Source organism: Muntiacus reevesi, chromosome 6 (assembly GCF_963930625.1).
Source record: "Muntiacus reevesi chromosome 6, mMunRee1.1, whole genome shotgun sequence".
NCBI lineage: Eukaryota > Metazoa > Chordata > Mammalia > Artiodactyla > Cervidae > Muntiacus > Muntiacus reevesi.
The window spans coordinates 107,185,681-107,212,847 of record NC_089254.1 but is presented as its reverse complement, the minus strand read 5'-3'; the positions used below and the strand labels follow the sequence as shown (position 1 = coordinate 107,212,847).

General features: G+C 61.1%; 2 protein-coding genes across 2 annotated transcripts; one reads left to right on the top strand and one right to left on the bottom strand.

Moving 5' to 3' along the window:
• Positions 1–674: 674 nt before the first annotated feature.
• On the top strand, positions 675–8,310 carry ATG9B (autophagy related 9B). Its single transcript, XM_065939426.1, has 14 exons — positions 675–1,221; positions 1,347–1,390; positions 1,536–1,600; positions 1,714–1,875; positions 2,349–2,490; positions 4,010–4,764; positions 4,948–5,101; positions 5,259–5,438; positions 6,137–6,373; positions 6,535–6,668; positions 6,845–6,941; positions 7,141–7,267; positions 7,353–7,494; positions 7,650–8,310. Exons 1-13 carry the CDS (start codon positions 675–677, stop codon positions 7,478–7,480), a joined length of 2,772 nt encoding a protein of 923 aa, XP_065795498.1. The 3' UTR covers positions 7,481–7,494; positions 7,650–8,310.
• An 88-nt stretch (positions 8,311–8,398) lies between these two features.
• Positions 8,399–27,167, bottom strand: NOS3 (nitric oxide synthase 3). The gene is made up of 26 exons (XM_065939425.1): positions 26,956–27,167; positions 25,552–25,669; positions 25,180–25,328; positions 24,766–24,928; positions 23,332–23,423; positions 23,097–23,238; positions 22,318–22,457; positions 22,054–22,228; positions 21,257–21,358; positions 20,558–20,752; positions 20,354–20,427; positions 20,006–20,150; positions 19,652–19,756; positions 16,863–16,930; positions 16,343–16,459; positions 16,051–16,225; positions 13,885–14,017; positions 13,676–13,754; positions 13,333–13,520; positions 12,415–12,587; positions 11,906–12,116; positions 11,705–11,792; positions 10,579–10,700; positions 9,624–9,772; positions 9,134–9,328; positions 8,399–8,996 (listed from the first exon to the last, which is right to left on the bottom strand). The coding sequence occupies exons 1-26, from the start codon at positions 27,111–27,113 to the stop codon at positions 8,835–8,837; spliced, it is 3,618 nt and encodes a 1,205-aa protein (XP_065795497.1). The 5' UTR covers positions 27,114–27,167; the 3' UTR covers positions 8,399–8,834.

Genomic DNA, 27,167 nt, shown 5'->3' with positions numbered 1-27,167 from the left:
TCCGCTTTCCTACTGTAAAAGCTCCAAGAACCATCTCATATCCAAAATAATCCCCTCTCCTCTCTTCAGTTCTTTCCTGTCCTCAGTTTCCCCCGACCTGAATGCCAAGTCAGTCTCCCCTTTTCCCTTCTTTAGTACCACCATAACAACAAAACATGCACACGTTTTTCCTTTTGTTTTTGGTACCAAAGTGTTTCTCTCTTGACCACTCTGTGTGTGTGTATGTAGGGAGGAGAGAGAAGTTTTGTTTTGTTTTGAGATTAGGTTTTAAGACACCAAAGATGTACAAAATTGTCCTGGCCCCATAGCTCTAGCATCTTTAATAGGATTCTTTTGGCTTTGGCTTTGGCTGCTGCTCTCTGGCCTCGCCTTTAAATCCCCTGGAGGTCTGAAGGTGGGACTGTGGGGATCTCCTTCCGTCCTCTGCAGCTCCTGCCCTGCCAGGTGTGGAGGTGGAGCCCTAAGAGGTTTGGCCGCAGGTTGCCCTGGAAGGGGTGTGAGTGGTCGGACTGGTGACTGCGAGTTGGGACGCCTGAGGCCTGCCCCCACTGAGTCACGGAGCTGTTGTTGTCAACCCGTCCTAGTTGTCAAAGTCCCTGCTCAGCAACGCAGCCCTCTGTGGAAACGGCAGCAGCTCCCATCCTTCCGAGCTTTCAGGAGAAGCCGCTGGCCTGATGGTGAGGCGAATGGGCTGGGGGGGGACCAGGGGGCGGTTGGGGCGGTGGGGAGACCTGGGGCCTGGATCCGTGCCCCTGCTCCCCACGCCACTGCCTCCTCTTCCTCCTCCTCCCTGTCGGGGACCTGGGGCGGGGAGGGTCTCCTTCTCTCTGTCCCCTGTCCCTCCCACAAGAAGGGCCCCTTCCTCAGCTCCTCCTTCAGCCTCGGGGCTCCCCTGCCCGGCGGTGCAGGGCCCAGGGGCTTCTCAGCCTTGCCACAGTGCCCCCCCAACCCCCGCCGCCCCCCCAGCGCAGCCCCAGCCCTCCATGACACCCGTCTCTGCTCCCCCTCCCTGGGGTTCCCATTCTGCCCCTCCCCCGGCCTCGGGGACTCCCCCTCCCCCACGCCGATGCCCCCAGGACTCTCCTGGGCTGCGGATAGGCCCTCTGATCCCCGAGCAGGATTACGAGCGGCTGGAGGACGGTGACCCCGAGGGGTCCCAAGATTCACCCCTCCATGGGGAGGAGCAGCAGCCCCTGCTTCACGTGCCGGAAGGGCTCCGAGGTGAGCGGGTGGGTGTGGGGCTCTAGGGTTGCTCCCCACCCCCAACCCCGCCCCCGGCTGGCAGCAGCTTGAGGGCATGGAGTCAGGTGAGCGCCACGCCCCAACGCTCTCCCTTCTGTGCCCAGGCTCCTGGCACCACATCCAGAACCTGGACAGCTTCTTTACCAAGATATCCTTTCTGTGCGCAGCCTGGCAGAAGGGGCACGGCAGGCAGGGGGGATGGGTGCCGTGGGCCGGGGACTTGGTGGGGGATCGGGAGGCGTCCTCAGGAAAAGCCCATCATGCTTCAGGCTGACTTCTTGACTCGCGGCCACATCTACAACTACCACCAGAGGAATGGCTTTACCTGTATCCTGCTGGAGGATGTCTTCCAGCTGGGGTGAGACGTACCCAGGGGCCCAGCAGGAGGGGCTGACCAACCCAGCAGGCCTGGGGCTGGGGCCAGAGCCCACTCGGCCCTCAGGCTTGAGCACCGCTCTTCCTCTGTCCCAGACAATTCATTTTCATCGTCACCTTCACAACCTTCCTCCTGCGTTGCGTGGATTACAGTGTTCTCTTTGCCAACCAACCAAGTAACCGAACACGACCTGGGCCACTCCACAGCAAAGTGACCTTGTCGGACGCCATCCTACCCTCCTCACAATGTGCCCAGCGGTGAGTGAAAGCTGGCGGGAGCAGGGGCTGGGGGAGACCAACGCAAAAGTCTCCCCTCCTTTTGTTCCTTGGTCTAGATCAGCCATTCTCCGAGGTTTTGGTTTGAGGACACCTTTAATCCACTTAATATTGGTGGAGAATACACCTTTAATACACTTAATATTTGTTTGTTGAGAACCAACTCCCAGGGGCTTTTGTTTTGAGCATCCTATCTGCATTTACCTTATTAGACATATAAGCTGAGAATGGCTTGAAAATCTACAAATGTAGGAACATACATGAGAACGAAAATGGCAGAAAACCTGAATATTAGCTGAGAAGTCTTGACCTTGCAGACACAAGGGTCGGGACCCACACTGAGAATCACTGGTCTGGCAGGGCCCCCTCTCCTTGACCTCCGTCGCTCCCCAGGACTGGCCTCCCTTCCTATGGGGCCCCTACTTTGTCCCTGCTGTCTGTTTCGCCTCACACAGGATCTGCTCCAGCCCCCTCTTGGTCTTCCTGCTGATCCTGGCTGCTGCCTTCTGGCTGTTCCAGCTGCTTCGCTCGGTCTGCAACCTCTTCAGCTACTGGGACATCCAGGTGTTTTACAGGGAGGCCCTGCACATCCCCCCGGTGAGTTGGATGAGTGTGTCTGTGGCGGGGTGCCATGTCAGGGGGCTGGGGGGCAGAGGATGGGGAGGAGCGGCGGCCTGTGGAGACAGGAGGAACCACTGGAAAGAGGGCAGAAGACCTTTGTGACACACCTCCCTAGGCTTAGCCCCAAATAATGCTAGGAAGTGGGGTACCACCCCTGAGAACCTGAGGTCCTTACTGTTGTGGAGTTTAGTTGATGCAGATGGTTATGGAAGATGTGCACAACCACGTGCTTGTGGCCCAGACGCTGGGGATTTAGAGGGGCGGTCCTCTCGTTTTATGAAGCAGGAGGAACTGAGACCCGGCTGGGAAGGATAGGCGGTGAGGAGGCGTTCCAGGCCCCATGACGGAAAGGGGTGGGGAGGAGCAGTTAGCGTCTTGGGCAGCGATGAGGAGACTGACCTCCCAGCTTGCCACTGAGTGTTCAGGCCCCTGTCGGGGGAGCCCACCCCGCTTCCTGGCTTCACTTTGCAGGAAGCTGCTTCGTGGGCCCCTTCACTGTCCCTGGCCACACTTCACTCTCTCCTCCTCTTGGTCTCGCTCGTCTGCCTGTGTACCTAATTCTTTCTCTAAGGCACAGCACAAATTCTACCTTCGGCAGTCAACTTCCCTTGCTCCCCTCAGAAGTCCAGAACCTTCTACCGCCCTCCAGTGCAGCAAAGGGGAGAGGTCCTCCGAAAGCCCCCTTGAGTAGGGGAGCCCGAGCCACAGCAGAGGGCTGGGGACGGACGCAGGGAAGATCGGGAGCTGGACTACCGCTCCTCCAGGAAGGCGCCTGACCCCTTCTCTTTCTCCTTCCTTCTTTCTCCTCTTCCCCACTTCCTTTCAGAGGTAGGGGAGACCCTGGGGTGGACTGGAGAGGCTGGCCTGAAGGGACGTGACTAAGCTGGACTGGGGAAGCTGGGTGAAACTGGGCTAAAATGAGTTTTGCAGCTGAGCAGCAAGTGAGGTCTGAGGGCCCCCCAACCCCAGATGGGGACCTGGCCACTATCTTAGGAAGGTTAATCTGATGGAGGGGATGGGGATGGGGTGGGGTCTCCAAGCATGCCGAGGTAAAAGCTTGTGGGGCTTCTGCGCCCGGCTGGCTGGCACCTTAGGAAGGAGAAAGAGTGATTGCCCTGTTACCTGCAGCTGTGGTGCGCCTTTTGCATGCAGGGCTGCCAGGACGGGGAGGGGGCGTGTCTGGAAGATCTGCTTGGAAGGGGCCGAGCTCACATACCTATGGAGTTTAACTTATGAAGGGGAGCACGTGACTCCTGGCCCAGGAGGGGCAGGGGCCTGGGGAGGGCGGTTCAGACCAAGGATGAGGTGCCGCTGGTCGGTGGCAAAGAGAGGAAGGCGAAGGGACTGCCGTGAAAGGTGGTAGGTTTCTGGCGGGAGGGCCCCGGGTAAGGCCGGTGGGGAGGGCACGCGGGGATGCCGCTCTGGCCACGCGGAGGGTGGGCATCGTGATGGACAGGAGTCCGGGGCGCTGGCCTCAGCAGTCGGCTCTCCGCAGGAGGAGCTCAGCTCGGTGCCCTGGGCAGAGGTGCAGTCCCGCCTGCTGGCGCTGCAGAGGAGCGGGGGGCTGTGCGTGCAGCCGAGGCCGCTGACGGAGCTGGACGTCCACCACCGCATCCTGCGCTACACCAACTACCAGGTGGCGCTGGCCAACAAAGGGCTGCTGCCCGCCCGCGCCGCGCTGCCCTGGGGCGGCGGCGCGGCCTTCCTCAGCCGCGGCCTGGCGCTCAACGTCGACCTGCTCCTCTTCCGCGGGCCCTTCTCGCTCTTCCGCGGTGGCTGGGAGCTGCCCGACGCCTACAAGCGCGGCGACCGGCGGGCCGCCCTGGCCGCGCGCTGGCGGCGCACGGTGCTGCTGCTGGCGGCCGCGAACCTGGCGCTGAGCCCGCTGGTGCTGGCCTGGCAGGTGCTGCACGCCTTCTACAGCCACGCCGAGCTGCTGCGGCGCGAGCCCGGCGCGCTGGGGACGCGCCGCTGGTCCCGCCTGGCCCGCCTGCAGCTGCGCCACTTCAACGAGCTGCCGCACGAGCTGCGCGCGCGCCTGGCCCGCGCCTACCGCCCGGCCGCCGCCTTCCTGCGCGCCGCCGCGCCCCCCGCGCCCCTGCTGGCGCTGCTGGCCCGCCAGCTCGTCTTCTTCGCCGGCGCGCCCTTGGCCGCGCTGCTGGTGCTCACCGTGTACGACGAGGACGTGCTCGCCGTGGAGCACGTGCTCACTGCCATGACCGCGCTCGGGATCGCGGCCACGGTGGCCAGGTGCGATGGCAGAGGGCCGGGGAGGGGGGGCCCTTCCTCGGTCCGGGGTTGGAGCCTCCGTGCACCTCTCCCTCTCCACTTCCCCCTCCCCGCCCACCGCTAGCGTACCCCCACCTCACCTCCCCCGGCACATCCTCTGAACAGCAGGCCGCCTTCTTTCCCCACCCCGATCCCGCCCTCTAGGTCTTTCATTCCGGATGAGCAAGGCCAAGGTCGTTCGCCGCAGCTCCTGCTGCAGGCGGCCTTGGCCCACATGCACTACCTCCCCGAGGAGACTGGCCCTGCCGGCAGGACCAGCTCTTACAGGCAGATGGCGCGGCTGTTGCAATACCGAGCGGTGAGGGTCACGCCGGAAGCCGGCCGGGCTGCGGAGGCTTTTGGCTGCCCTCGGGGGCCTGGGGGAGGCCCCGGAATGACGGGGTTGGAGGTTGCCTGCCAGGCGAGTCTGGTTGCCCTCCGAAAGGCCTTCTCAGCCTTGGGCCTGCTTTCTCCAGGTCTCCCTGGTGGAGGAGCTCCTGTCCCCTGTCCTCACGCCCTTGTTTCTGCTCTTCTGGTTTCGGCCCCGGGCCTTGGAGATTATCGACTTCTTTCGGCACTTTACTGTGGACGTGGCGGGGGTTGGCGACATCTGCTCCTTTGCCCTCATGGACGTGAAGCGGCATGGACACCCTCAGGTGGGAGCCTGTCCCGGGCGGTGCGGGGCAGGTAGGTTGGGTAGGCGTTGGCTTGCCTCACTGGAAGCAGAACTGGGTTCCACCCCCAGCTTCACTGCTTGGCACCTGTGACCTCGAGCTCCCCCGTTCACTTTCCCGAGCCTTCATTTCTCAAATGCGGGCAATGACTAGCCAGTGCTCAGGCCTCTTAGGAGGATCACGTGAGATGACAGGTGGAGAGCCCTAAGAGGGTGCCCAGCATCGTCACAGCAGTAAGTGGGAGCGCAGACCACTGGAGAGAAACGCCTCGGTCAGTGGACGGGGCTGGGGTATGGATGTGTTTCCTGACCAAGGCCGTTGGGCCAGTCGTATCCAATGCGTACAGGCTGGCAAAACACTGAGCCCACATCATCTGCTAGCGCTGGGTCTGGACCCGGGTCCTGCTCTCTGGCTGTGTTTTTTTGGCTGATCTTGAACTTGTCCCCTTGTGGCCTCCATCCTTTCACCCTGCGGCTAGTGTTTCCTGTCCTGCCTACCCCACGAGGCCCCCACTGCAACTATCCAAGTGGAGTTGGCTGGAGTTCCCTGGTGGCCTAGTGGTCCGGCTTTAGCGCTTTCACTGCCAGGGTCCCCCGTTCAGTCCCTGGTCGGGGACCTGAGATCCCGCAAGCTGCACAGCCTGATGCTGGCAGCACCTGAAGGGCCGGTGTTCCTTTCAGTGGCTCTCCGAGGGACAGACCGAGGCCTCACTGTCTCAGCGCGCCGAGGACGGGAAGACGGAACTCTCCTTGATGAGGTTCTCCCTGGTTCACCCACAATGGCGCCCCCCAGGCCACAGCTCCAAGTTCCTGGGGCACCTGCGAGGCCGGGTGCAGCAAGACGCAGCAGCCTGGGGCGCCAGCTCGCTGCGCAGCCCCCCTGCCCCCGGGATCCTCAGCACCTCTCCGTCCCCTCTGGTGAGTCGGAGTTAGGTCTGCCCGTCTGCCCTCCTGTCCCCACCACCCTCTGCCTCACCCCTTTATTTATCTGCTCACTGGTGCCGTCTGCTCTCCCGCCTTCCTAGACCTCCTCCCTCTCCTCTGTCCTCTTTTCTGACCCTGTATCCTCTCGCTCCCAGCCGGAGGCCTTCCTGGCCAACCTCTTTGTGCAGCCCCTCCGGCCGCCTCAAGACCTCAGCCCTACAGCCCCCTGCCCGGCCGCAGCCACGGCCAGCCTCCTGGCTTCCCTTTCCCGAATTACCCAGGACTCAAGGTGAGGGGTGGGGGCCTGAGATGCCGGGAGCAAGGGTTGGGGCTGATCCTCCAGGAGAAGGGGCATTGTAGTCGGCCGGGGCGGGGCGGGGGAGGTGATGTGGAAAGGGAGTTGAATCCAGGTTCTCCCTGGGGGTATGTGTGTGTCTTCATGATCAACTGCGCCCTCTGTTCTAGCTGTGTGTCCCCGGGAGGCACTGGGGGCCAGAAGCTGGCCCAGCTCCCAGAGCTTGCATCTGCTGAGATGAGTCTCCATGCCATCTACCTGCACCAGGTGAGAAGAGGGGGTGCCAAAAAGAGAAGGGGAGGGAGAAGGCAGCTGAACAAAGTGGAGAGTGTGGAGGGGGCTGGAGTGTAAGGAGTTACTCAACAGGAGCTGGGGGAGGAGGTGTCGACAGTCTCTGTACCTGGTCCGGGGCTGGGCCTCACAATGGGACAGGAGGGGGGCCTCTCATCTTCTCCTTTCTGTTTAGCTCCATCAGCAGCAGCAGCAGCAGGAACTGTGGGGCGAGGCTTCAGCCTCCCCCCTGTCCCGGCCCTGGCCCAGCCCCCCACAGACCCTCTCTCCAGATGAGGAGAAGCCGTGCTGGTCCAGTGACGGTGAGGCGGTCAGGGTGTGCAGGGGACAGACGCCAGGGAGCCACAGGCATCATGGCATTGCCCAACTGATGGCATTTCTCACTAGGCTCCAGCCCCGCCTCCAGCCCTAGACAGCAGTGGAGAGCCCAGAGAACCCAGAGTTTGTTCCCTGGAGGGCTCCAGGAGCCCACAGACACCCAGAAGGAGCCTGGCCAGGCCACAGGCACTGACTGAGTGGGCTCCTCGGGGTCAGTATTGTCTCACGGGGTTGGGGGATGGGTAGGACATCGGGTGGTGTTGGACTTGGAGGGGCGGGAACAGTGGTGGGAATTTGGGGTGACCGGATGGTCATCTCTGGAACCTGAACCCCTGGATTACTTGCCAAGAGCTTTTCCTCCCCCAGGCTCCCTGGCTTCTCCAGTCACAGGAGATCGGGCGAGGTGGAGTGGAAAGGCATGCCGAGCCCTCTTTCAAGACCCCCATGAATGCTTTAGTTGGGCCAGACTTGGGAGTCATTGACGAACTCGCCCAGAGAACAGAGAAACGGTAGGAGAGGAGCTGCCCAAGGCCTCAGGAAACACGTCTTGGAGACATTCCCCACGTGGGGGGCTAAGGGACAACTGTTGGTCCTGGAGTGGCAGCCCGGGAAGAAGTTACCAAGTGACCTCATGCCGGTGGGCAGGGCCAAGCTAGAGGCCAAGCTACACATCAGGGAGCGATGAGGGACAGGACCTGAAAGGCAATAGGTGCTCGGATTCATCTGGCCCTTAGGTTCCCATGGGACTGGTGGAAGGGCATGGGGACCGTGAGCGGAAAAGACTAGAGGGGCCTGATGTTTGGAGTTCATGGCGGTGTGACATCTGAGAAAGTGGCCGTGGGGAACCATCAGTGAAGGTTGCTCACAGCTGTGCTGCTCATCTTTGTGACCTTAGTCCTGGACTCCCCACGCTTGGCAGCCAGGGCTGTCCCGGCTTCTGGTCAAGATCAGGGAAGCCACACTGGAGAACTGCCTGCACTTGGCTGGAAACCAGTTTTCTACAGGGCAGGGGTCAGAGAAGAGTGTGTGGGACAGGACTCCTCCATCCAAGAGTTACCACCCCCACACCGTGTGCACAAGTTAAAAGACAAAGCTTGTCATTATTCTGTAACTGTAATTGACAGCGCTGGCTTAGGCATCTTAGTAGGTCTCCTAACTTCTGGTCCAGTCTCTTATGGTAAATCTTCAATAATAAATATTTGAATGATTTAGAGATGAGGTTTCAAGATAAGATACTTCCGAGAGAGGCGAGGGGAATCTAAAATTCACCTAAACACCAAAGGGCTGACTGTAGGCTCTGGAATACCGCTGCTGGGAGGGGTCTTCCAGATAGACTCAGACTTAGGGTGGGGAAATAGACTCAGAGATGAGAAGATGAGATAGTACAGGGGATGCGAACAGTCTCCATAGAGTCTGGACAGACGGTGAGAGGTCACCTCGGGAGGGGAGGGAGAAGTGGCCGGTCCCGGTAAGGCCGACAGGACAGCGGTAGAGCCATAGTGGAATGACAGCCCCTCTCTCCGGGAACTGCAGTGGGAAGCAAGAGGGGTCTCAGGGGCCGGGGGTGTCTGGGCCGGGCGGGTCGAAGGCCCAGGGCACCGCTCCCCGCAGATGCCGCTCCTGCAGGGAAAAGCTCTGGGTGCGTATGCGGCTTGTCACCTCCTGGGTGCGCAGCGTGAGGCCGAAAATGTCCTCGTGATAGCGTTGCTGATCCTGGGAAGGAAAGAGGGCGGAGGATCAAAACACCGGTGGAAGTGTGGGGCGGAAGTCGGTCCCGCCTCCGCCTGGCCCCGCCCCGTCCGGGTCTGGCCCCGCCCCTGCCCGCCTGCCCCGGCCCCGCCCCTCCGTACCCGCAGCACGCCGATGACGTCGCCGGCCTCGTCCAGCTCCATGTCGCCCTCTGTTGCCAAGATGCGCTGCACCGTCTGCAGGACGCTGGTTGCCATAGTGACGTCGCCGCAGACAAACATGTGGCCCCGCTCGAGGCACAGCACGCGGTGCACCTCGGCAGCCAGCTCGGTCCTCAGGATGTCCTGTACGTAGGTCTGAAGGGGAGGCGGGGTTAGGGGCGGACCCCGGCGGGGCCCGCGGAGCGAAGGGCAGGTCCCCAGGGAGCGGGGAGGGCGGCCGGGTCCTGGGTGAGAAGAGATGCCCTGGGCGCCAGGTGGGGCCCAGGTGCGCGGGACTGGAGAGACGGAGCGGAGCGAGGGGCGCGGCTTGGGCGAGGGTGAGCGGGACCCAAAGGGGGCCCAACGAGCCGATCCGGGTGGGTCTCAGAGCACGGCGGTTCTTCCTCCGTCCCTAGCTTCGGGTTACCCCAGCACCCTCAGGGTCCCGCACCTTGGGGCTGTCAGGTTCCCGGGAGAAGGCGGTGAGGACGCGGCCAAACACCCCGCGCTGCTGGGCTTCCTGCACCTCGTCGCGGTAGAGATGGTCGAGCTGGGAGCACCGGCAGCCGAACACCAGGGTCATGGGGGCGGGCTGCAGACCTGCGGGCATCACTGTGGCTTGAGAGCGCCCCCAACCCCTCCTGGGGGACCCAGCCCCAGGGACACCTCCCACTGGCTTCCCTCACTCAGGCCGACCGCCCACCCTTTCCTGCAGAAACCACCACTCTCCACTCTTTAGCCTCTAGGAGAGGGCTAGATGTTTTCACAGACACTGCCTGGGGCTGATTGACAGAGAAGCCCAAGGTCACAGGAGGTGGTGACTTCTCTCTGACAGGATGGCCAGCGGTGACACTGTACCACAGCTGGGCTTTCTGACCCAGAATCTGTGCCCTTGGGACCAGGTAACCCTGCGGCCTGAGACAACCGGCCCTTCCCTGCTCCGACCCCACATTCTCCCACACCTTCAGCTTCTGCACTCTGCACATTCCTGTTAGTCACAAGCCCCCTTTCATTTGATTGGCCAGCTTCCCTGGGCACCCCGTACCCAATCTAAACACCCTTCAGCTTCCTGGGATCTCAGACACACTTAGTTGACCTCTGACACAGTCCAGAGTCCACCTGGGGCATTTCCATCTTCTGAGTCCCAGCCCTGTCTTCTCCAGGCTTCCAGGTTCCCTTTGTCCTTAATTCAATCCAATGCTACTTTGTGCTAGGCTAGCCAGACCTACAGGGCACAGCTTTTGTCTCTAGGAGCCCCACTCCCCCCGTCCCAGTCTAATAAACTTCACCTTTGTAATCCTGTTTCTTGCCCTGTTTCCTGCCTTTCAGCATCCTGCCCCTTGGCCCCCCTAAACTGTGTGACTCCCTCCTGCCTTCCGGTCATTCCCTTGGGTCCCCAGCCTCACCTTTGCTCTCAATGTCATGCAGCCTCTCCTGCCAAAATCCCCGGAAGGGGGCGATGCCAGTGCCGGGGCCCACGAGGATGCAGGGCACGTAGGGGTCAGGTGGCAGCCGGAAGGAGGGAGCCCTGGCCAAGACAACCTCCGTCAGGCCTCCTTTGTCCCCTCAGACCCCCCACTCTTACCAACCTCGGCAGGGTGGAGAGAGGAGAACTTAACCTGCTTGCGTCTAGCTTATAGTGAGCATGGTGTGTTTAGTAAAAGCACTCTCTGTATTGGCAGAGACTCTCTGGACCTGTGGTTTCTGGAGGTTGCGTCAAAGGAAATAAAGCTCAAGTTTGAACTGAAGAACGTTTTGATGTCTCAGTTTAGGAGATATAGAAAGTATGGGGAAGGGAAGGGCAGACAGCCTTTTGGTTCATAATGACTTCACTGAGTGTATTTGAAACCACAGCCTTGATATCGGCATTTGGTTTGTGTTCACTAGATGGGCAGTTTATTTGTAATGTGGCCTGCCAGATGGGTTCGGGTCACTGTCCTGGCTGGAGCATCCTGGGAACTCTTGCTTGTGCCACCTTAAGCCTCCAGCTCCTGGGTGCTGGATGGGGCAAGACTTCTGGACACAGCAGGGAGGGAAGGGTGTCCTCAGATCCTTCACTTCCCTTGAGTCCTCACTGACACTATGGTGAGCTAACTAGTTCTCCCTGGACTAAAGGCGGGTGGAGCACAGTTCCCAGGTACCTGCCTGCCAACATCCGATGGACCCCAGGGATGTAGGGAGAGACACGGTACCCCTTCTAAAAGGGACAGGGCCTGCTGAGGTGGGATCCCAGCCCGTTCCTGGGAGCTGCAGCTTCAAGGTAGGACCTGAAGTCCAAATCAGTGAGAGGCCCAAAGCTCAGCCAGAGTTGTGAGGTGGCTTAACAGGATGCCCCGTCCTGGTTGGGTTAAGCAGGGCCTGCCTGCTCCCACTCACATGCTCCAGCAAGGCTTCTCCCACCTGCCCCGTGCAGCCAGCTCGTCCATCCGTCCTCGGGCCATCTGTGTGGTGCTCTGTCCACCCCGGCTGGACAGACGCCCTCCTCCTCCCCGTGCCCCTCCCATGCGCCCCCCCTCCCAAGTGCTCACTCACCCCCTGATGAAGCAGGGCACGGGGTCTCCAGTCTTGAGCTGGCTCAGCCACGTGGAGCAGACCCCGTAGTGTAGGGGGCCCAGCCCATCTAGGGGGTGGGGGGGAGGGGGGCAGTCAGTGAGGGATCCGCACCCCCCCACCCCGCCCCAGGTGTCCCTGTGGGGGCCCGGCCCCATCCCCCGCCCCCCCCCCCCGCCTCACCTTGGGTCCTGTATGCCAGTACGGCTACCGTGAGGTGGACCTCTCCGGGGTGGGCGCTGGGGGCCGAGCTGACGGAGTAGTACCTGGGCTGCAGCAGGGGCAGCTGGGTGAGGAGCAGCGGGGCGGGCAGCGCCACGGACGGGAACTGCTCCAGCACCTCCAGCAGCGTGGGGCAGCGGAACCACTTCCACTCCTCGTAGCGCCGGGGGTCCTGGCGGGGCGGGTGGCAGTGAGCTTGGCACCTGCCTCCTGTCCACCTCCCTTCTTGACCCCTCCTGAGCTGAGCCTCCTGGGCGGGGGGCTTCTCGCCCCTCAGGTGGGGCCACAAACATTTCTCCAGCACCTTCCGCGTGCCTCTTTAAGGCCAGAGAATTCAGAGATGAATAGGAACTCCAGAGCTGGGGGGGCGGATCTTAGACCTTCAGGACTTTCACCATGGGTCCCCTTCCCCGCAGCTCATCCCATCTCACGGGCCCCTGCCGCCCCATTGGGGGCGGGGGGCTCCCGACCTGACTGAGGGTCTCGAGCTCCTGCTGCTCGCTGGGTTCTTCGGCCAGGGTGCTGAGCAGTCGGAGAAGCCGGGGGCTGGGCGGGGAGGTGATGTCCAGGAAGAAGGTGAGAGCCTGGCGCAGCGTGCACGGGGGCAGCCGTGGGTCCCGCACCCAGCTGGGAGGAGGGCCGCCTTGCGGGGGAGGTGGGCATGAGGAAGCGCTCAGAGGATGGGGCCACGCTGGGCCTGCCTTCTCCGGGGTGACAGCTGCTTCTCAGGGGAGGACATGGGGACTAACCACACATTATGGTGTCATTGGAGGGCTGGTTCTTGGACAGCGGGGGTGGGCCTGTCTGGGCAGCCCGTGTGTGTGTGTGTGTGTGTGTGTGTGTGTGTGTGTGTTCGAGGGCCCCTGCTGGGTTGGGTTGGTCTGGGTGTATTTGTGTGTGTGTGTGTGTGCATGTGTTCGAGGGCCCCTGCTGGATTGGGTTGGTCTGGGTGTGTGTGTGTGTGTGTGTGTGTGTGTGTGTGTTCGGGGGCTTCTGCTGGGTTGGGTTGGTCTGGGTGTGTGTGTCTGCATGTCTGTGTCTGTGTTCGAGGGCCCCTGCTGGATTGGGTTGGTCTGGGCCCCTGCCTCTCCCCCACTCATCTTATCGTAACTCCAGGCCCGGGGGAGCGGAAGGCAGACCTGGTGCCAGCTACAGAGCAGGCTAGACTGCTGGGCACGGGATGGGCCTAGAGGGAGGGGTGGCCTTTTGTGGGGGCTCTGGGGGTGGGTTTGAGAAAGGAGCCACGATCCATGCTGGTAGCACAGTGGCTGCGAGTGGGGGCTGCAGCAGCCTTCCGTCGGGTCCTGACCCTGAGGGGACCCTGGGGCCAGGGGGGTGGAGCGGCCCTCGCTGGCCCCCCCACCCCCCGCCCCCAGATGGCCCCTCACCTGGGCTGCCCTTTTCCAGCTGCTCCACAGCCACAGACTCGGCAGGCGGCGGCGGGTCCTCCACGCGGCTCAGCAGCGCTTCCACGAGGCCGGGCCGGTTAGGCGGGCAGATGCCGATGTGGTCCCCCGGCTGGTACTGCAGCCCCTCCTGGCCTGCAGTGTCCAGGCGCACCAGGATGGTGGCCCGGCTGGGGTGGAGAGAGGGGGAAGTCACAGGAGGGCTGGGGGCGAGTCGGGGGTGCTGGGGCCTGGGGAAGCAGAGGTGGGCGGGTGGGGGTGGAGGAGTGCCAGGGTCTGGGGAAGGAGGGGTGGGCGGGTGAGGGTGGGGAGTGGCCCTCCTCACGTGGACTTGCTGCTTTGCAGGTTTTCCACTGAGAGGACTGTGGCCTGAAACATCTTCCGTCTGTGCACGTGGACCAGGCCTGAGGGGCGGGGGTCGGGGGGAAGCAGACGAGACTGAACCCGAGCCAGGGACTCAGGCCCCGAGTCAGTGGGTCCGGGGCCCCCTGGAGCCCAGCGGACCGGCAGGGTCAGGGTGAGGTCGGGCCCCACCTGGCAGCAGCTGGAGGCCCTCGGCCTGGGCGCTCAGCCGGTACCTCTGGCGTTTCCAGCTCCGTTTGGGGCTGAAGATGTCCTGGGCGGCAGCCTTGGCCTCCTCCCCGACGCAGAACGTCTCACAGGAGGCCTGGGGGTGAGGAGGTGAGTATTGAGGACCCCCGGCCGCCGGGGAGGCCCGAGCAGCAGGGAGCTCAGCGGGACTGATGAAGAGCCCGCTGGATCCTTGCCACTCCCCCAAACAGAGGCTGACGGCACTTGTCCTTCAGCCCCCTTGGTGCCGCTGTGCTGGCTACTCTTTGGCATGTATTTGTTAACGTATTTGGCACGGTAGTTAACCTGGTGAGTGTTAATCTCATGTTGCAAGAGGCACAGAACTCCTTGCACACAGCAAGTAGCCCTCAGCGAAGGCGTCTGTGTGTTCAGACCTGAGGTCTCAGTCTGACTCCTAGACTGAAAGTGAAAGAAAGTGAAGTCACTCAGTTGTGTCTGACCCTTTGTGACCCCATGGACTGGAGCCTATCAGGCTCCTCCGTCCATTGGGTTTTCCAGGCAAGGATACTGGAGTGGGTTGCCATTTCCTTCTCCAGGGTATCTTCCTGATCCAGGGATTGAACCCAGGTCTCTTTGTAGGCAGCCGCTTTACCGTCTGAGCCACCAGGGAAGCCCAGGGATTCCTAGACTAACAGCTTGCAAGCCTCCAGTTCCCAGTCTTTACACACCTCCTTAGAGTCTGCTGAAGATGAAATGAGAAGTTTAGATAAAGCCCTTAAGTGCTTCAGGAGTGGGTGCAGAATGGGAGGGGTCTCTGACTGGTCTGCACAGCACACCAGGGGCTGCAGGGGGGCGGGGCCTGGGGCAGGACCCCTGGGAGGGTGTGTATCCTATTTGTTTCTGCTCAGGCGCAAGTCTGGCAAACCACTTAGCCCTTGGTGTGAAACCTACAGCTCATCCAGGATTGGCTGCCGCCTCCCCTCCCACCCCTATCACCAGTCCTGTTAATCTTTCCTTTGTGTGTGTAAAGTCTTATATCTCTTCCTTCCTTCCTTGGCCCCCTCCCTTCCTTCCTTCTCCCCGCTGCTCCCACCCTGGTCTGCTCAGAGCCTTCCTGCTTCTGTCTGGATGCTCCTCCCGTCAGCCCTGCATTTCTAAGCACTGTCTGCCAGCTTCGTGCCCGCTCCCCCCTTCTCTCCTCAAGCTCCCAGCTTCCTGTCACTTCTCTTTGTCTGGATTCTTTACTCCTGTTTTCCATTCCCTCTTCTCCTCAGTGAGGGCTTCCCTGGTGGCTCAGATGGTAAAGAATCCTCCTGCAAGCCAGGAGACCCAGGTTCCATCCCTGGGTTGGGAAGATTCCCTGGAGAAGGGAATGGCAACTCAAGGGTATTCTTGCCTGGAGAATCCCATGAACAGAGGAGCCAGGGCTCCAGTCCATGGGGTCGCAAAGAGTCAGACACGACTGAGTGACTAACACTCTCCTCCCCAGTAAAGCCTCCATCTGTGCTGGCCGGCCCTCCCCACCCCTCCTCCTGGGGAGCCCTCCTTCCTGGCCATTAGTCCAGTCCTGCTGAGCTCAACCTTGGGAAACCTGGCCGGGCCAGCGCTGCCAGTCCGTGTCAGGACTGGGAGAAGGATCCCTGCTCAGCTCCAGGCATGGTCCCGAGACCAGGCAGGGCTGCTCTGGAGGAAGCCCAGGCTGAGAAAGTCCTGTCTTGTCCTCCCCTCGCCCAGGAACCCCCTCTGGCCCAGGCACCACCCCAAGCCTCTCTGGCCCCTGACTTCCTGTAGTTTTTCAGCTTCAACCCTTGCCTCTGTCTTCCCTTTTCCCTTCATCCTGCCCTGCACCCCCTCCTCTGCACCCACCCGGGAGAGGGAGCAACCTGTGCCTGCCCAAGTTGCCTGCCTGCCTGCTGGGACCCTGGCTGCTGCTTCCGGTGCCGTTGGGGCCATGTCGTCCATCACTACTACTCAGGACTCAGCCAGAAGGGCTGGCTGTGCAGTGGGGCGAAATATGAAGGTGGATTTTGGAGGAGCAGGAAGGGGCCTGAGTTCCCAAAGAGTCAGAGCGGTGGTGAGGCCCCGGCCTCCTCCATGTGGCAGGTCTCGGGGGCGGGTGGAAGGAGTCAGCATTGGAGTTGGAGGGGTGGCGAGAGTTGGGGGGCTCACCTGGAAGGCCGCCTTTGCCCAACCACGGAAGGCCTCCTCCTGGCCACAGAGCTCGTCGCCCTGGCCCAGCTGCAGCAGCCGCTCCCCTCCCAGCTCTTCCAGTCGGGTGTCCACCGCTCGCGCGAAGGCGCAGAAGTGGGGGTATGCCCGGGAGCCCAGTCCAAACACACAGAACCTGGGGTACCAGGAGGCATCAGGGCAGGCCCCCTCATCCTCGCCCCGGTGCCCAGGCAGCTCTCCACCCCTCCCCCCCCACACCCAGCAGAGCTCCCCTCGCCGAGGCCCCCCGGACCTGAGGGTCCCCAGCGCCCCTGCGCTGTCCGTGTTGCTGGACTCCTTTCTCTTCCGCCGCCAGGAGGACACCAGTGGGTCTGAGCAGGAGACGCTGTTGAAGCGGATCTTGTAACTCCTGCAGGAGACGAGGGGACAAGGGTGTCACAGGGGAGGAGACGGGACAGGGCCCTGACACCGCCTGGGGGCCGCTTCAGGGGCTCTGCCTCCGTGGTGCTTGGGGGGGTGACTTGGCTGCGTGGCTGAGGGCCCGTGTCCAGGGGTCCCTGAGCCCTAGGCCCCGCCTCCCCTCCTCTCTCTGCAGGAGACGGGCCCCTCAGAGTCCCCAGGACTGAAAGTGGGCGCGTCACAAGGCAGAGGGCGTCCTGAGGCTATGGCGGGTGGGGGGCCCAGGCCTGTGCTCAGCTGTCCTCCAGCTTGTTGGGAGGCTGACTTGCAGCCCAGAGAGGGGACTCTGTAGACCCCCTTTCCTTTCGTGTCTCCAAATGCCTCCCTGTCCCCCCCCCCCCTCCACAACTCACTTGTGCTGTTCCGGCCTTGGGGAGCTGTTGTAGGGCCCTGACATCTCCATCAGTGCAGCTGCAAAACTCTGAGGAGGGCAAGTGTTGGCATCGGGATTAGTTTTATTTCAGACTCTACAGAAGCTCATACTGCACTGGAGTGGTCTCTGTTATTATTAGTTATGATTTTAATTTTTAATTTGTTTTTAACATTTCAAAAAAGAGGTATGGGCTTTTGGAAAACATTACAGAAGCATGTCAAGTAATAAAATAGAAACCTACCCTTCCCTTCCCTCCAGTCTCATCCATCAGAGCAGGTGTACCACGGACAGCTGTTACACTTTCTAGCCCCTTTTTCATTGTGCCTAATATATGTCTGTATTTATAGTTTATTTATTTATTTGGCCATGCCACATGGCTTGCAGGATCTTAATTCCTCGACCAGGGGTTGAACCTAGGGTCCCCCAAGGTGAAGGCACCGTGTCCTAACCACTGGACTGCCAGGGAAGTCCCTAGTTTTCCTTTTAATTTAAATGGGACCATATTATACTTACCTACTTTTTGTCAATAGCTTATCGTTTGTGTCTTTCATGTCCACACACCAACACTACCTCAATCTTTTAAATGACGACACAGCATCCCATCATTTGTAGGTACCGTTATGTATGAGACCTGCCTCTGACAGGGACATCTGGATTGTCTACGAACAATGCTCAAACACTCATATGTGCCTGCTTCCTCCTTTGCATATTTCAGGAGGGTGGTCCTTGGACGTGGACTTTCTGAGCCAGGATTTGAAAACTCGATGGGTCATCAAATCGTCCTCCAGAATCCTGTCCATGCTGGAGGTGACCACTCCGTAATGTTTCAGCCAAGTTGATAGGTGGAAAACAGCTCTCAGTCTCCCTGCGTTGTCCTGATCACTAGCAGCTCTAACACCTTCTAGAAAGCTGAGCTGTTATCACATGCTGCCACGGAAACAGCTTAGAACTACACGTGCCAACCTTTGCACAGGAAAAAACAAACCGCGGCAAGGCCATAACATCCCGGGATCCACTGCAGATGCATTTAGGTGGTGGGTCTATAAGTTCACCGCAATTAGCATGTGCTACTTTAATTTTATTTTCTGAACATTTTCTTTTTTTTTTTTAAATGGGTGTACATGTGTTCCCCATCCTGAACCGAACATTTTCTTGAAGTATGATGTACCCACAGAAAAGCAACCATGTTATAAATGCCCGGCTTTATAGCTTTTCACAAGCTGAACCTACCTGTGTAGTCAGCATTCCATCAAGAAACGTCACCAGCGTCCTAGAAGTCACCTTTGGGTGACCTGACCCCAGATACTCCCCCACGTCCTGCCCTGGGGTCACCACCTGCTCTCCTGATTAAAACACCAGAGATATGTTTTCCCTGTTTCTAAACTTGGTACAAAGTGAGTCTGATGGTCTGATTCTTTAGTGCCTGGCTTCTTTCCCATTACGTGATGTTTTCCCAAAACGTCTGTTTTGTTGTGTGTGGTTGTAATTTGTTCACCCTCATTGATGCATCGCGTTTGAATAGACCACGATGTATTTTTCCCATCTGTGATTGAGAGTCATTTGAATTGTTTCCAATGTGGGGATACCATGAGGAGTGCTGCTATTAATACTCTTGTTCATGCTGTTAGTAAATATATGCCATTTTCTGTGGGGCAAATTCCTAGGTTTCCTCCATTAAAAAAAGAATTTGAGGTAAAAATATACATATATTGAAATGCATGGAATTTAAGGGTGCAGTTCAAATCGGTTTGGCCACTGGGCAGTTTCAAAGTTAGATATATACCTACCCAGTGACCCAGCAGTTCCACTCCTACGTATTTATCCAAGAGAAATGAAAACATAAGGCCACAAAAGCCTTGTAACAAAACTGTTCATAACAGCTTTATCCACAATAGCCAAGTGCTGGAAAACAGCCCAGGTGTCTGTCAGTAGGGGAGCAAAGAAATAAACTGTTCACGCCCCCGAGGTGGACAGAAATGAACCCCCGAATCGTCCAACAGCAAGATAAGCCTCCAAAGTAGAGTGGGTGAAAGAAGCCAGACACGGCGTGCCCCTTTTCCATGACCTTCTAACGCAGAGGACAGGAATCAGGACGGGGTTGCCTTTGGTGGAGAGACTGGGAAGCAGATTGACTCGGGGAGTTGACTAGGGGCCTCTCTAAGTGCTGGGCATGTTCTCTGTCTCTATAGGAGATAGGATCGTGGGTCCCACGGGTGCAAACATGACTCTCACCCTAGAAACAGCTGGCGAGTGTGTTTTTCTTTAGAAGAGAGGTTGGACGCAGGACTGAAGGGGCAGCGTGGTGGGGGAGAAGCCCTCTGCGGGCATCCTGCTCTAGGGGACTTGAGGTGTAAGTGCGCAGAAGATATCTAAAAGCAGGAGCAGACAAGAGCTCCGGAAAGGAATGCAGCTGGGGGGCGGCCGTGACCGGGAAGCAGGGAAGGTAAGGGTTAACAGCCAGGTACCGGCCCATGGGACGCTAGTTGGTTTCTTTCAAGATTTGTTCAGAAAGTGACCTTACCTAATTTCTGTTAGCATCTGAGCAGTGGTCTTTTCTTTTGTTAAGAAAGGAAGAAAAGACAAAAAGCTGAGGTCTCACTATAGCTGCTGCCTTTCCCATCTCTCAATGCCTGACCGGTCAGGAAGTGCCTCCCGAGTGCGGAACGCTCGCTCTGACAGTGGAAGTGACTCGGACTCAGGGTCCTGCCCAGCCGCCTGCAGCTCTGAGTCTCCCTTATTCCCCGGTGCCCCTTCCCTGGCAGGCCTCACCTCTCCATTCTCCGGGGGATCACCGTTCCCAAAGGTGCTCGTCACCACCAGCACCAGCGTCTCGTGCTCCAGGGACACCACGTCATACTCATCCATGCACAGGACCTGCGGGCAGCGAGAGGACGGACGTCCTGGGGACCGCTGCCCCGGTCTGTTTCATTCCGGTCCTCCCGGCAGGGCGAGACTCAGCCCCTCGCTTGATCCCTGAGTCCCTCCTGAGGGTCCTGGGCTCCTCGTGGGCCCTGGCTGTGACCCTCTCCTGTCCTTCAGCATGTGAATGAGGATAGGGCCAGGACCATCCCCGACCCCACCCACCACTTCTTTCAGACCCTTGCCCGCTGGGCTCAGCCCTACCCTGGGGTCGAAGGCCTTCCGGAAGAGCCTCCCCAGCTGCTGAGCGTAGCTCTGGGCCCGGCCGGTCTCAGAGGCGTATAGGATGGTCGCCTTCACTCGCTTGGCCATCAGGGTGCCCATGAGTGAGGCAGAGATCTTCACCGCACTGTGAGCAAGGAGGGGATGAGGGGCTCCCAGGCGCACAGAGCCAGGGGCCTCCCTATGTGAGCAGGGTCTCGACGGGTTTGCAGGGGCGGTGTGCCCAGGCCACTGATGCTGGGCGGGGGGGGGGGGGGGGGGGACTGCGGGGGGCGGTCCCCTGGGGTGTGGGGGAAGGGCAGCCCCCAGCGGGGATGGGGGGGCACCTACTTGGCCACTTCCTTAAAGGTCTTCTTCCTGGTGATGCCGGTGCCCTTGGCTGAGCTCCCCTTCCAGGGATCTGGCTGCAGGGGGATGAGGAGGGGCGGGAGTGAGGGGGGAGAGGAGAGAAGAAAGGGAGGTTGGAGTCCCCTGGCAGCTGCTCCGTTAGAGCTGGCGGAGTGGACAGGAGCCAGGCTGGGGTGGGGTGGGCACCTGGTAGCGGAAGGCAGGGGACAGGATGTAGTTGACCATCTCCTGGTGGAAGACGGGCGTGAGGCTGCCCGAGATGGGGGGCACGATCCAGGCCCAGTCAGCGGGGCAGCCCCCCCTGGCCTTCTGCTCATTCTCCAGGTGCTTCATGAAGGACACGGTGGCGGCGTGGTGGTCCACGATGGTTACCTTGGCGAGCTGGGGTTGAGGGGTGGGTGGGGCTGAGACCCGGGCCACAGACCCGCACTTCCGTCACTTGCCCCAAACGTGACACGCACGGTCTTTCCTGAGCCAGCGTCACCCCCTGCCTGGGGCGCACGTGGTCCTGCTACCAAGTCAGCGGCAAGAGCAGCAGCTCTGATCTGCGACGTCTGTGTGCCCGCCTTGTCCCCACCCCACACATCAAGATAGCCAAAGCTCTCGAGAGCCCGCAGAAGTACTCTGCAAACCCTGGTTTCCTCAAATTATAATGCTCAGCATGCAATCGATCCTAGAGTTAGAGTTTCCAGACTACAGTGCAAAGCCCAGAAGGCCCCCGGGGAGCACCGTTACAGAGCACGTGCCAATCGGCTGGGTTCCCGTACCGGGACCACCAGCCCAGGCGCTCAGAGCCTGTGACTCCAACCCCTGCCCGCTTTCTGAGTGGCTCCCTCTCTTCCAGCCCCACCCCTGTGCGCGCCTGGCCCGTCGGGGCCCCTGTACCTGATAACTGTGGAGCACAGCCACGTTGATTTCCACGGCCGCCTTGTCCTTCCACAGGGACGAGGTGGTCCGGGTGTCGAGGTCCATGCAGACGGCCACATCCTGGGAGCAGGGGTGCCGGGCATCGGTCACGATGGGGTGGGGGAGGGGGAGGGCGGGCAGAGGACATCTCTGTCTCTAACTCATGAGGGGAGGGGGTGGGAGTGGGTGGATGGCCATCTGGAAGCCCGCCTGCTTCACTGGGGGGCTGATTCACGTGCCTGCCTGCAAAAGCATCTCAGGGCAGAAAGGGACCCTGGTGCCAGCCACTTGTCAGCCCCACTGATTTCTCATTTCTATAATGGGTTTTCACATGTTTTGAGTCAAAATGCCCTTCGAGAGAGCCTCCCAGATGGCTCTAGCAGTAAAGAACCTGCCTGTCAAGGCAGGAGACGTAAGAGATGTGGGTTCGTTCCCCGGGTCAGGAAGATCCCCTGGAGAAGGGAATGGCAACCCACTCCAGAATTCTTGTCTGGAGAATTCCATGGACAGAGGAGCCTACCGTCTATGGGGTTGCAAGAATCGGACACGACTGAGCGATTTAGGACACACATGCACACACACGCTTTGAGAAACTGATGAACGCTCCGGCCCCCATTCCCAGAAAAATAACTACATCTTCACACGTGGGCACCCCCCTCTGCCCCCGACCTTCGATTCTAGTTCAGGAGGCAGGCTGGACCTGGCTTGTTCAGATTTCTCCCCGTTGCTGACATCTTGTACATCCCCGCCCCCACCCCCGCCACACTGGTCCTCACCTCCAGGATGTTGTAGCGGTGAGGGTCACACAGGTTTCGCGTGCCGATCTCCGTGCTCATGTACCAGCCGCTGAAGGGGGCCGCGGGGAACTCCAGCCCGCCAATTTCCAGCAACATGTTGGACACGGCCGGGAGGGCATACCAGCGCAGGCCCAGGGCCGCGAACCACTCCAGTCTGGGGGTGTCAGGGCGTGGGATCAGCCTCTGTGGAGCCTTACCTGCCCAGTCACCGCCCCCCATTTGCCCCAGCCCCTCTGTGCTCACGTGGGGTGCTCCAGGGGCACTTCAAGGACCAGCTCAGGGGGCAGAACAAAGAGCTCCGGAGCCTCGTCTGGGGCCTGGAGCAGCAGGGGCAGCACGTCGAAGCGGCCATTTCCGGGCGTCCAGCCATGCTGGATGCAGAGCTGCGGGGAGCGGGGTGGGAGTGGGGTCTCAGGGGCTCCCTTCCTCCATCGTCTCAGTGAGGTCCCCCTGCTACGCTGACCGCGCTTCCACTGGACCCTTCTGCCTCCTCCCAGAGCCCTCACTGGCTGTCTTCCCCCTTCCCCGCCTCCCCGTGCCCACCTCCATGATCTCCACGTTGGCTGGGTCGCCCCTTACCCGCCTCCCCGTGCCCACCTCTGCGATCGCCATGTTGGCCGGGTCCCCCCTCCCTGCCTCCCCGTGCCCACCTCTGCGATTGCCACGTTGGCCGGGTCCCCCCTCCCCGCCTCCCCGTGCCCACCTCTGCGATTGCTACGTTGGCTGGGTCTCCCCTCCCCGCCTCCCCGTGCCCACCTCTGCGATTGCTACGTTGGCCGGGTCCCCCCTCCCTGCCTCCCCGTGCCCACCTCTGCGATCGCCATGTTGGCCGGGTCCCCCCTCCCCGCCTCCCCGTGCCCACCTCTGCGATCTCCACGTTGGCCGGGTCCCCCCTCCCCTGCCTCCCCGTGCCCACCTCTGCGATTGCTACGTTGGCCGGGTCCCCCCTCCCCGCCTCCCCGTGCCCACCTCTGCGATCTCCATGTTGGCCGGGTCCCCCCTCCCCGCCTCCCCGTGCCCACCTCCGTGATCTCCACGTTGGCCGGATCCCCGCGCACGGAGCCGTCCTGCTGTCTGTAGCCCGCGTAGCGCACCAGCTGGCTGTTCCAGATCCGGAAATCTCCGCGGCCCGGGGCGCGCTGCGGGAACACTGTGATGGCTGAGCTGACACGGGGACGAGAGCTGGTCAGGGCCTGGGTCCACGGCCCTCACTGGGGCAGGGTGGGGTCTCGAGCCGACAGGGTGGGGGCCACTCACCGAAGGTTGCCGCGGTTGGTGGCGTACTTGATGTGGTTGCAGATGTAGGTGAACATCTCCTGTGCTGAGCTGCAGTCCCGAGCATCGAACACCTGAGCCGGCCGAGCAGGGAGACAGGAGGGAGGTGAGGGTCTTGAGTAACAGCCCCGGGAGAAGGGAGGGAAGTGGGGCAGGGACTGACGGCCTGGCCGCAGCCCTTGAAGGCTGGCGGTGCCCAGAGCTGTGAACTATTGCTCTTTCTTCTCCAGGCAGCCTCCCTGACCCTTTGGCCCCACACCGATCCTTCCTGTCCTACACCCCACACGCCCGGCATAGCCTGGCCTGTTCCTTATGCTGGTGAGTGTCTCCCATCCCTACAGGCTAACTTGGTCCCTGGTACAGAAGAGGGACCCGGTCACTGCCAAGCTGATCACTGGGGAAAGGCCGCCGACTGACTGGGAGGCCACCTGGGGTGTGGGTGGCGAGTTCCCCGTTTCTCACGGTGCTCAAGCAAAGGCGGGTGAGCCTGGCCCATCTTCTGACCCTCCTTGGGCAGACAGATGATGGGAAGGGGGGTGGCTGCAGTATGCGGCCTCCGGGGACCCTGCCCATCCTGGCATTCTGATGCTAGGAGGAGCCATCCTCACTGGTGGGGTGGAAGCCCCAGAGGCTGGGAGGTCTGATTCCTGCTTCAGGGAGGAGGGGACTCCTCCTCTGCTGTTGGTGACAGCGGCAGGCCTAGGGTCAAGGGTGGGTCAAATACAGAATCTCTGATGGATTCAGAGCTAAGCGGGGGCTTCAATCAACTTCACGGGTCGTGCTAGCGTCAGAGAGGACTGTTCTGATTTTATTCAGCAACTTTGGGATTTACAGGGCACGTGGCTTCGTTCCAAATTCTCTGGTGTCCAGTTACTGTTAAGGAGGCCAAGGTCACGGACCCAGCTCCCCCGTGGGTCAGGCTGTCCCGTAACGCAGGCGGGCTGGTGTGAGTCATGTGGCGGGTGTGTGGAGGAGGGTGTGGGCCAGAGGCTCGGGGTAAGGGGGGCGTGTGCTGGGAGGGAGCAGTGTTTGGGGTGAGGAGGCTGGGCTGGGCAAGTGGGGGCCTTTTCTGGAAGCCTGTACCTGTTGCTCTGACAATCCCCCCCCTCCAATGCCCCCTGCCCCAGGGATCACTGCTCAGCTGTCCTCACCTACTCATTGCATCCGTCTGAGCATCTGGCCGTTTCTCCCCACCCAGCCAGGGCACTGTTGTGGCTCTTAACAACCAGCTGTTGGCTCCTGGGCTGAGGGCACTCCCGGGATACTAGTCTCTAGGGGGAACAGGCAGGGATCTCCCCACTGCTGAGACCACTCCCCCTCCCCGGCCCAGGAAGCCTCAGTAGCTAGTCACACCCCTCTTTTTTTCTCTTTAGCGTCCCCTGGCCCCCACTCTGGGTGCTTGCTGGCCGACCACACCTGCAGCTTCCCCCACTGGATGCGGCCCACGCAGCGGGGCGCATTGCGCCAGGCCTGCTTGGCCCCGAACACCAGCTCGCTCTCCCGCAGGTGGTAGGTGCCCGTGGATGCCACCTCGGCCTCCACCTCCTGAAGCCGCTCCTCGTGAGCCTGGGAGCCACTCCTAGGGAGGAAGAGGGGAGCAGGATGAAGTCGTTGGCAGGGGAGGACCCCCCAGGCTAAGCGAGCGTTTTTGTGGAGGGGTGTGGTGTTGGCAGGTGTTGAACTCAGGCCCTCCCTCCCCTGTGTGGTATCAGGATGGGGGGGGGCGCAGATGGGAGCGGCCCCGAAGGAAGTGTCACCCGCTTCTGGGTCTCAGCAGGACCTGAGCCCGCAGGACAGGGAGGGGCAGAGGGGCTCAGGGGAGGGTCTCGCCTCTTGATGGAGCTGTAGTACTGGTTGATGAAGTCCCTGGCCTGGCTCAGCAGCTGCTCAGCGGGTGGAGGTCCCTGGGAGGGCCGGGTCTGCAGTTTCCGGGGCAACACCAGGGAGCCCAGGCAGCGTCTGGGGGTGCAGGGCCCGTCCTGCGTCAGTGGAGGAGAACCAAGGTCAGGACCAGATCAGGGCTTGTGGTGGGTGTGGGGCTGGGGCCTGGAGGCAGGGTCTGGGGCCCAGGGAGTGCTGCGGGTTGGGGCTCCCGGCTCAGACTTTAGCAAACAGCCGGGAGGTTGGGCTGGGTTAGGGCAGCTTGAGTCCCTCAGCCCCTCCAGTTCCTCCCAGACAGGGGCCTGAGTCTCCAGTCCTTACCTGCTGGGCCTGTGCGCATAGAGTGTCGTAGGTGATGCTCCCCAGCTCCCAGTTCTTCACGCGAGGGAACTTGGGCCCCTCCGGAGGCCGGGTCAGGGTGGGGCTGTTGGGAGCTGGGCTGGGTCATGAGAGAGAGAGAGAAGCGCAGGACCCTTGGGGTGTGTCGCAGAGACCTCTCCGGCCGCGTCAAGAGCCCCATGACTCATTTCTTGCCTGCCACGTGTTTTCTCACCTTTCCTCATGGCACTCACGATGGCCTTAGGAGGCAGGCGGCATCGCCCCCTGCCTCCCCGGGGGGCCCAGATGAGAGATCTGAGGCTCAGAGGACCTCAGGATCGTCCAGGGGCCTAACTGCCCCTTCTATACCCAGGGCTGCCTCACACCCGCCCTGGCTGCTCAGCCAGACCCAGAACCGCGGGGGCTGCAGTGCTGGGATCCCGAGGCCCTGGCGCAAGGCTGGTCCTGGTCCCCGCGGCCTCCTCTGGACATCCTCCCCGAGGCTGACAGCAGCCCTTGGTGGCCCGGAGGGGGATGAACCTGAGGAAGCCCCGTCAGGGACTCCTGGCCCAGATTTCCCTCCAGCTCACGCCCCTCCTGACAGCGGCCGCTGTGTGTGTGTGAAGGGAAGCCTAACGGGCCTTATCACTTCCTCCCAGAGCCGCCAACCCAGCCTCGGGGAGGAAGGGAGGACCTCGGGGCTCGGAGTGCCTGGTGCTAGGGCCCCTGGCCCCTAGCCCTTTCCCGCAGAGCCGCCTGCCTGGCCTGGCACCCCACCTGGTCCTTCTTCTCCCCAGGGACCTCTGCCCTGGAGGGGGGTGCTGGGCCCGGGGCTGCAGGCTGAGTTTTGGGGTTGATGGCCAGTGGGATGAGGGGTCCGGAGCCAGGGAAAGGGGACCTAGCTGCATTGTGCTCTCAGTTCTTCCAGAGGCTCTCAGTCTCTCCCCCATGGCTTCAGTCCCTCACCCCATCTCTCCCCAGATCCTTTCCGTTCCCGTTAAATCGTCACGGCTGTCTGTTTGAAGTCTTACGGTCAACTAGCAACTCAGGACAACCCCATGGGGGTAAAGGACCACTCTGTCCATATTTGATATAAACGCAGGTTCAGACAGGTCAGTTGTTTCGAGTCACACAGCTCTTGGCAGCCGAGCATCTCAAACCCTGGCCATGCGCACCTGCTACGCTGGCACCCTGGCCCCCAGCTTTCACCTGCTGCTTGCTGGCCCTGATTCGGGTCAATGGTCTGAGCCTCCTTGGCGATCTGTCCGCACTGAGAGCCTTTGGCATCCACCACCTGGCCCTCTGGAGTGAGAAGCAGGCTCCAACCCTTCCCATCCCAGCCTGCAGGCCTCGATGGTCGCAACCCCCCGCCCCCGCCACCTGTACCCCAGTCTCTGTGGCCCTCACCTGTGGTCTGGCGCTTGTGGGGTGGCGGGTGCAGGGGCCCGGCTGGGCTCAGGTGCTGGGGAGGCTGGGCCCTGCTTGCCACACAGCCCAAGGCCCAGCCCCAGCCCCAGGCCGCAGGGGGGCCCGGGCTCCTGGCCCACGCTCTTCAAGTTGCCCATGTCGCTGGGGCGGGCGGGCGGCCTCCTTCTGCTCTGTGGCTCTCAGCAGAGCCT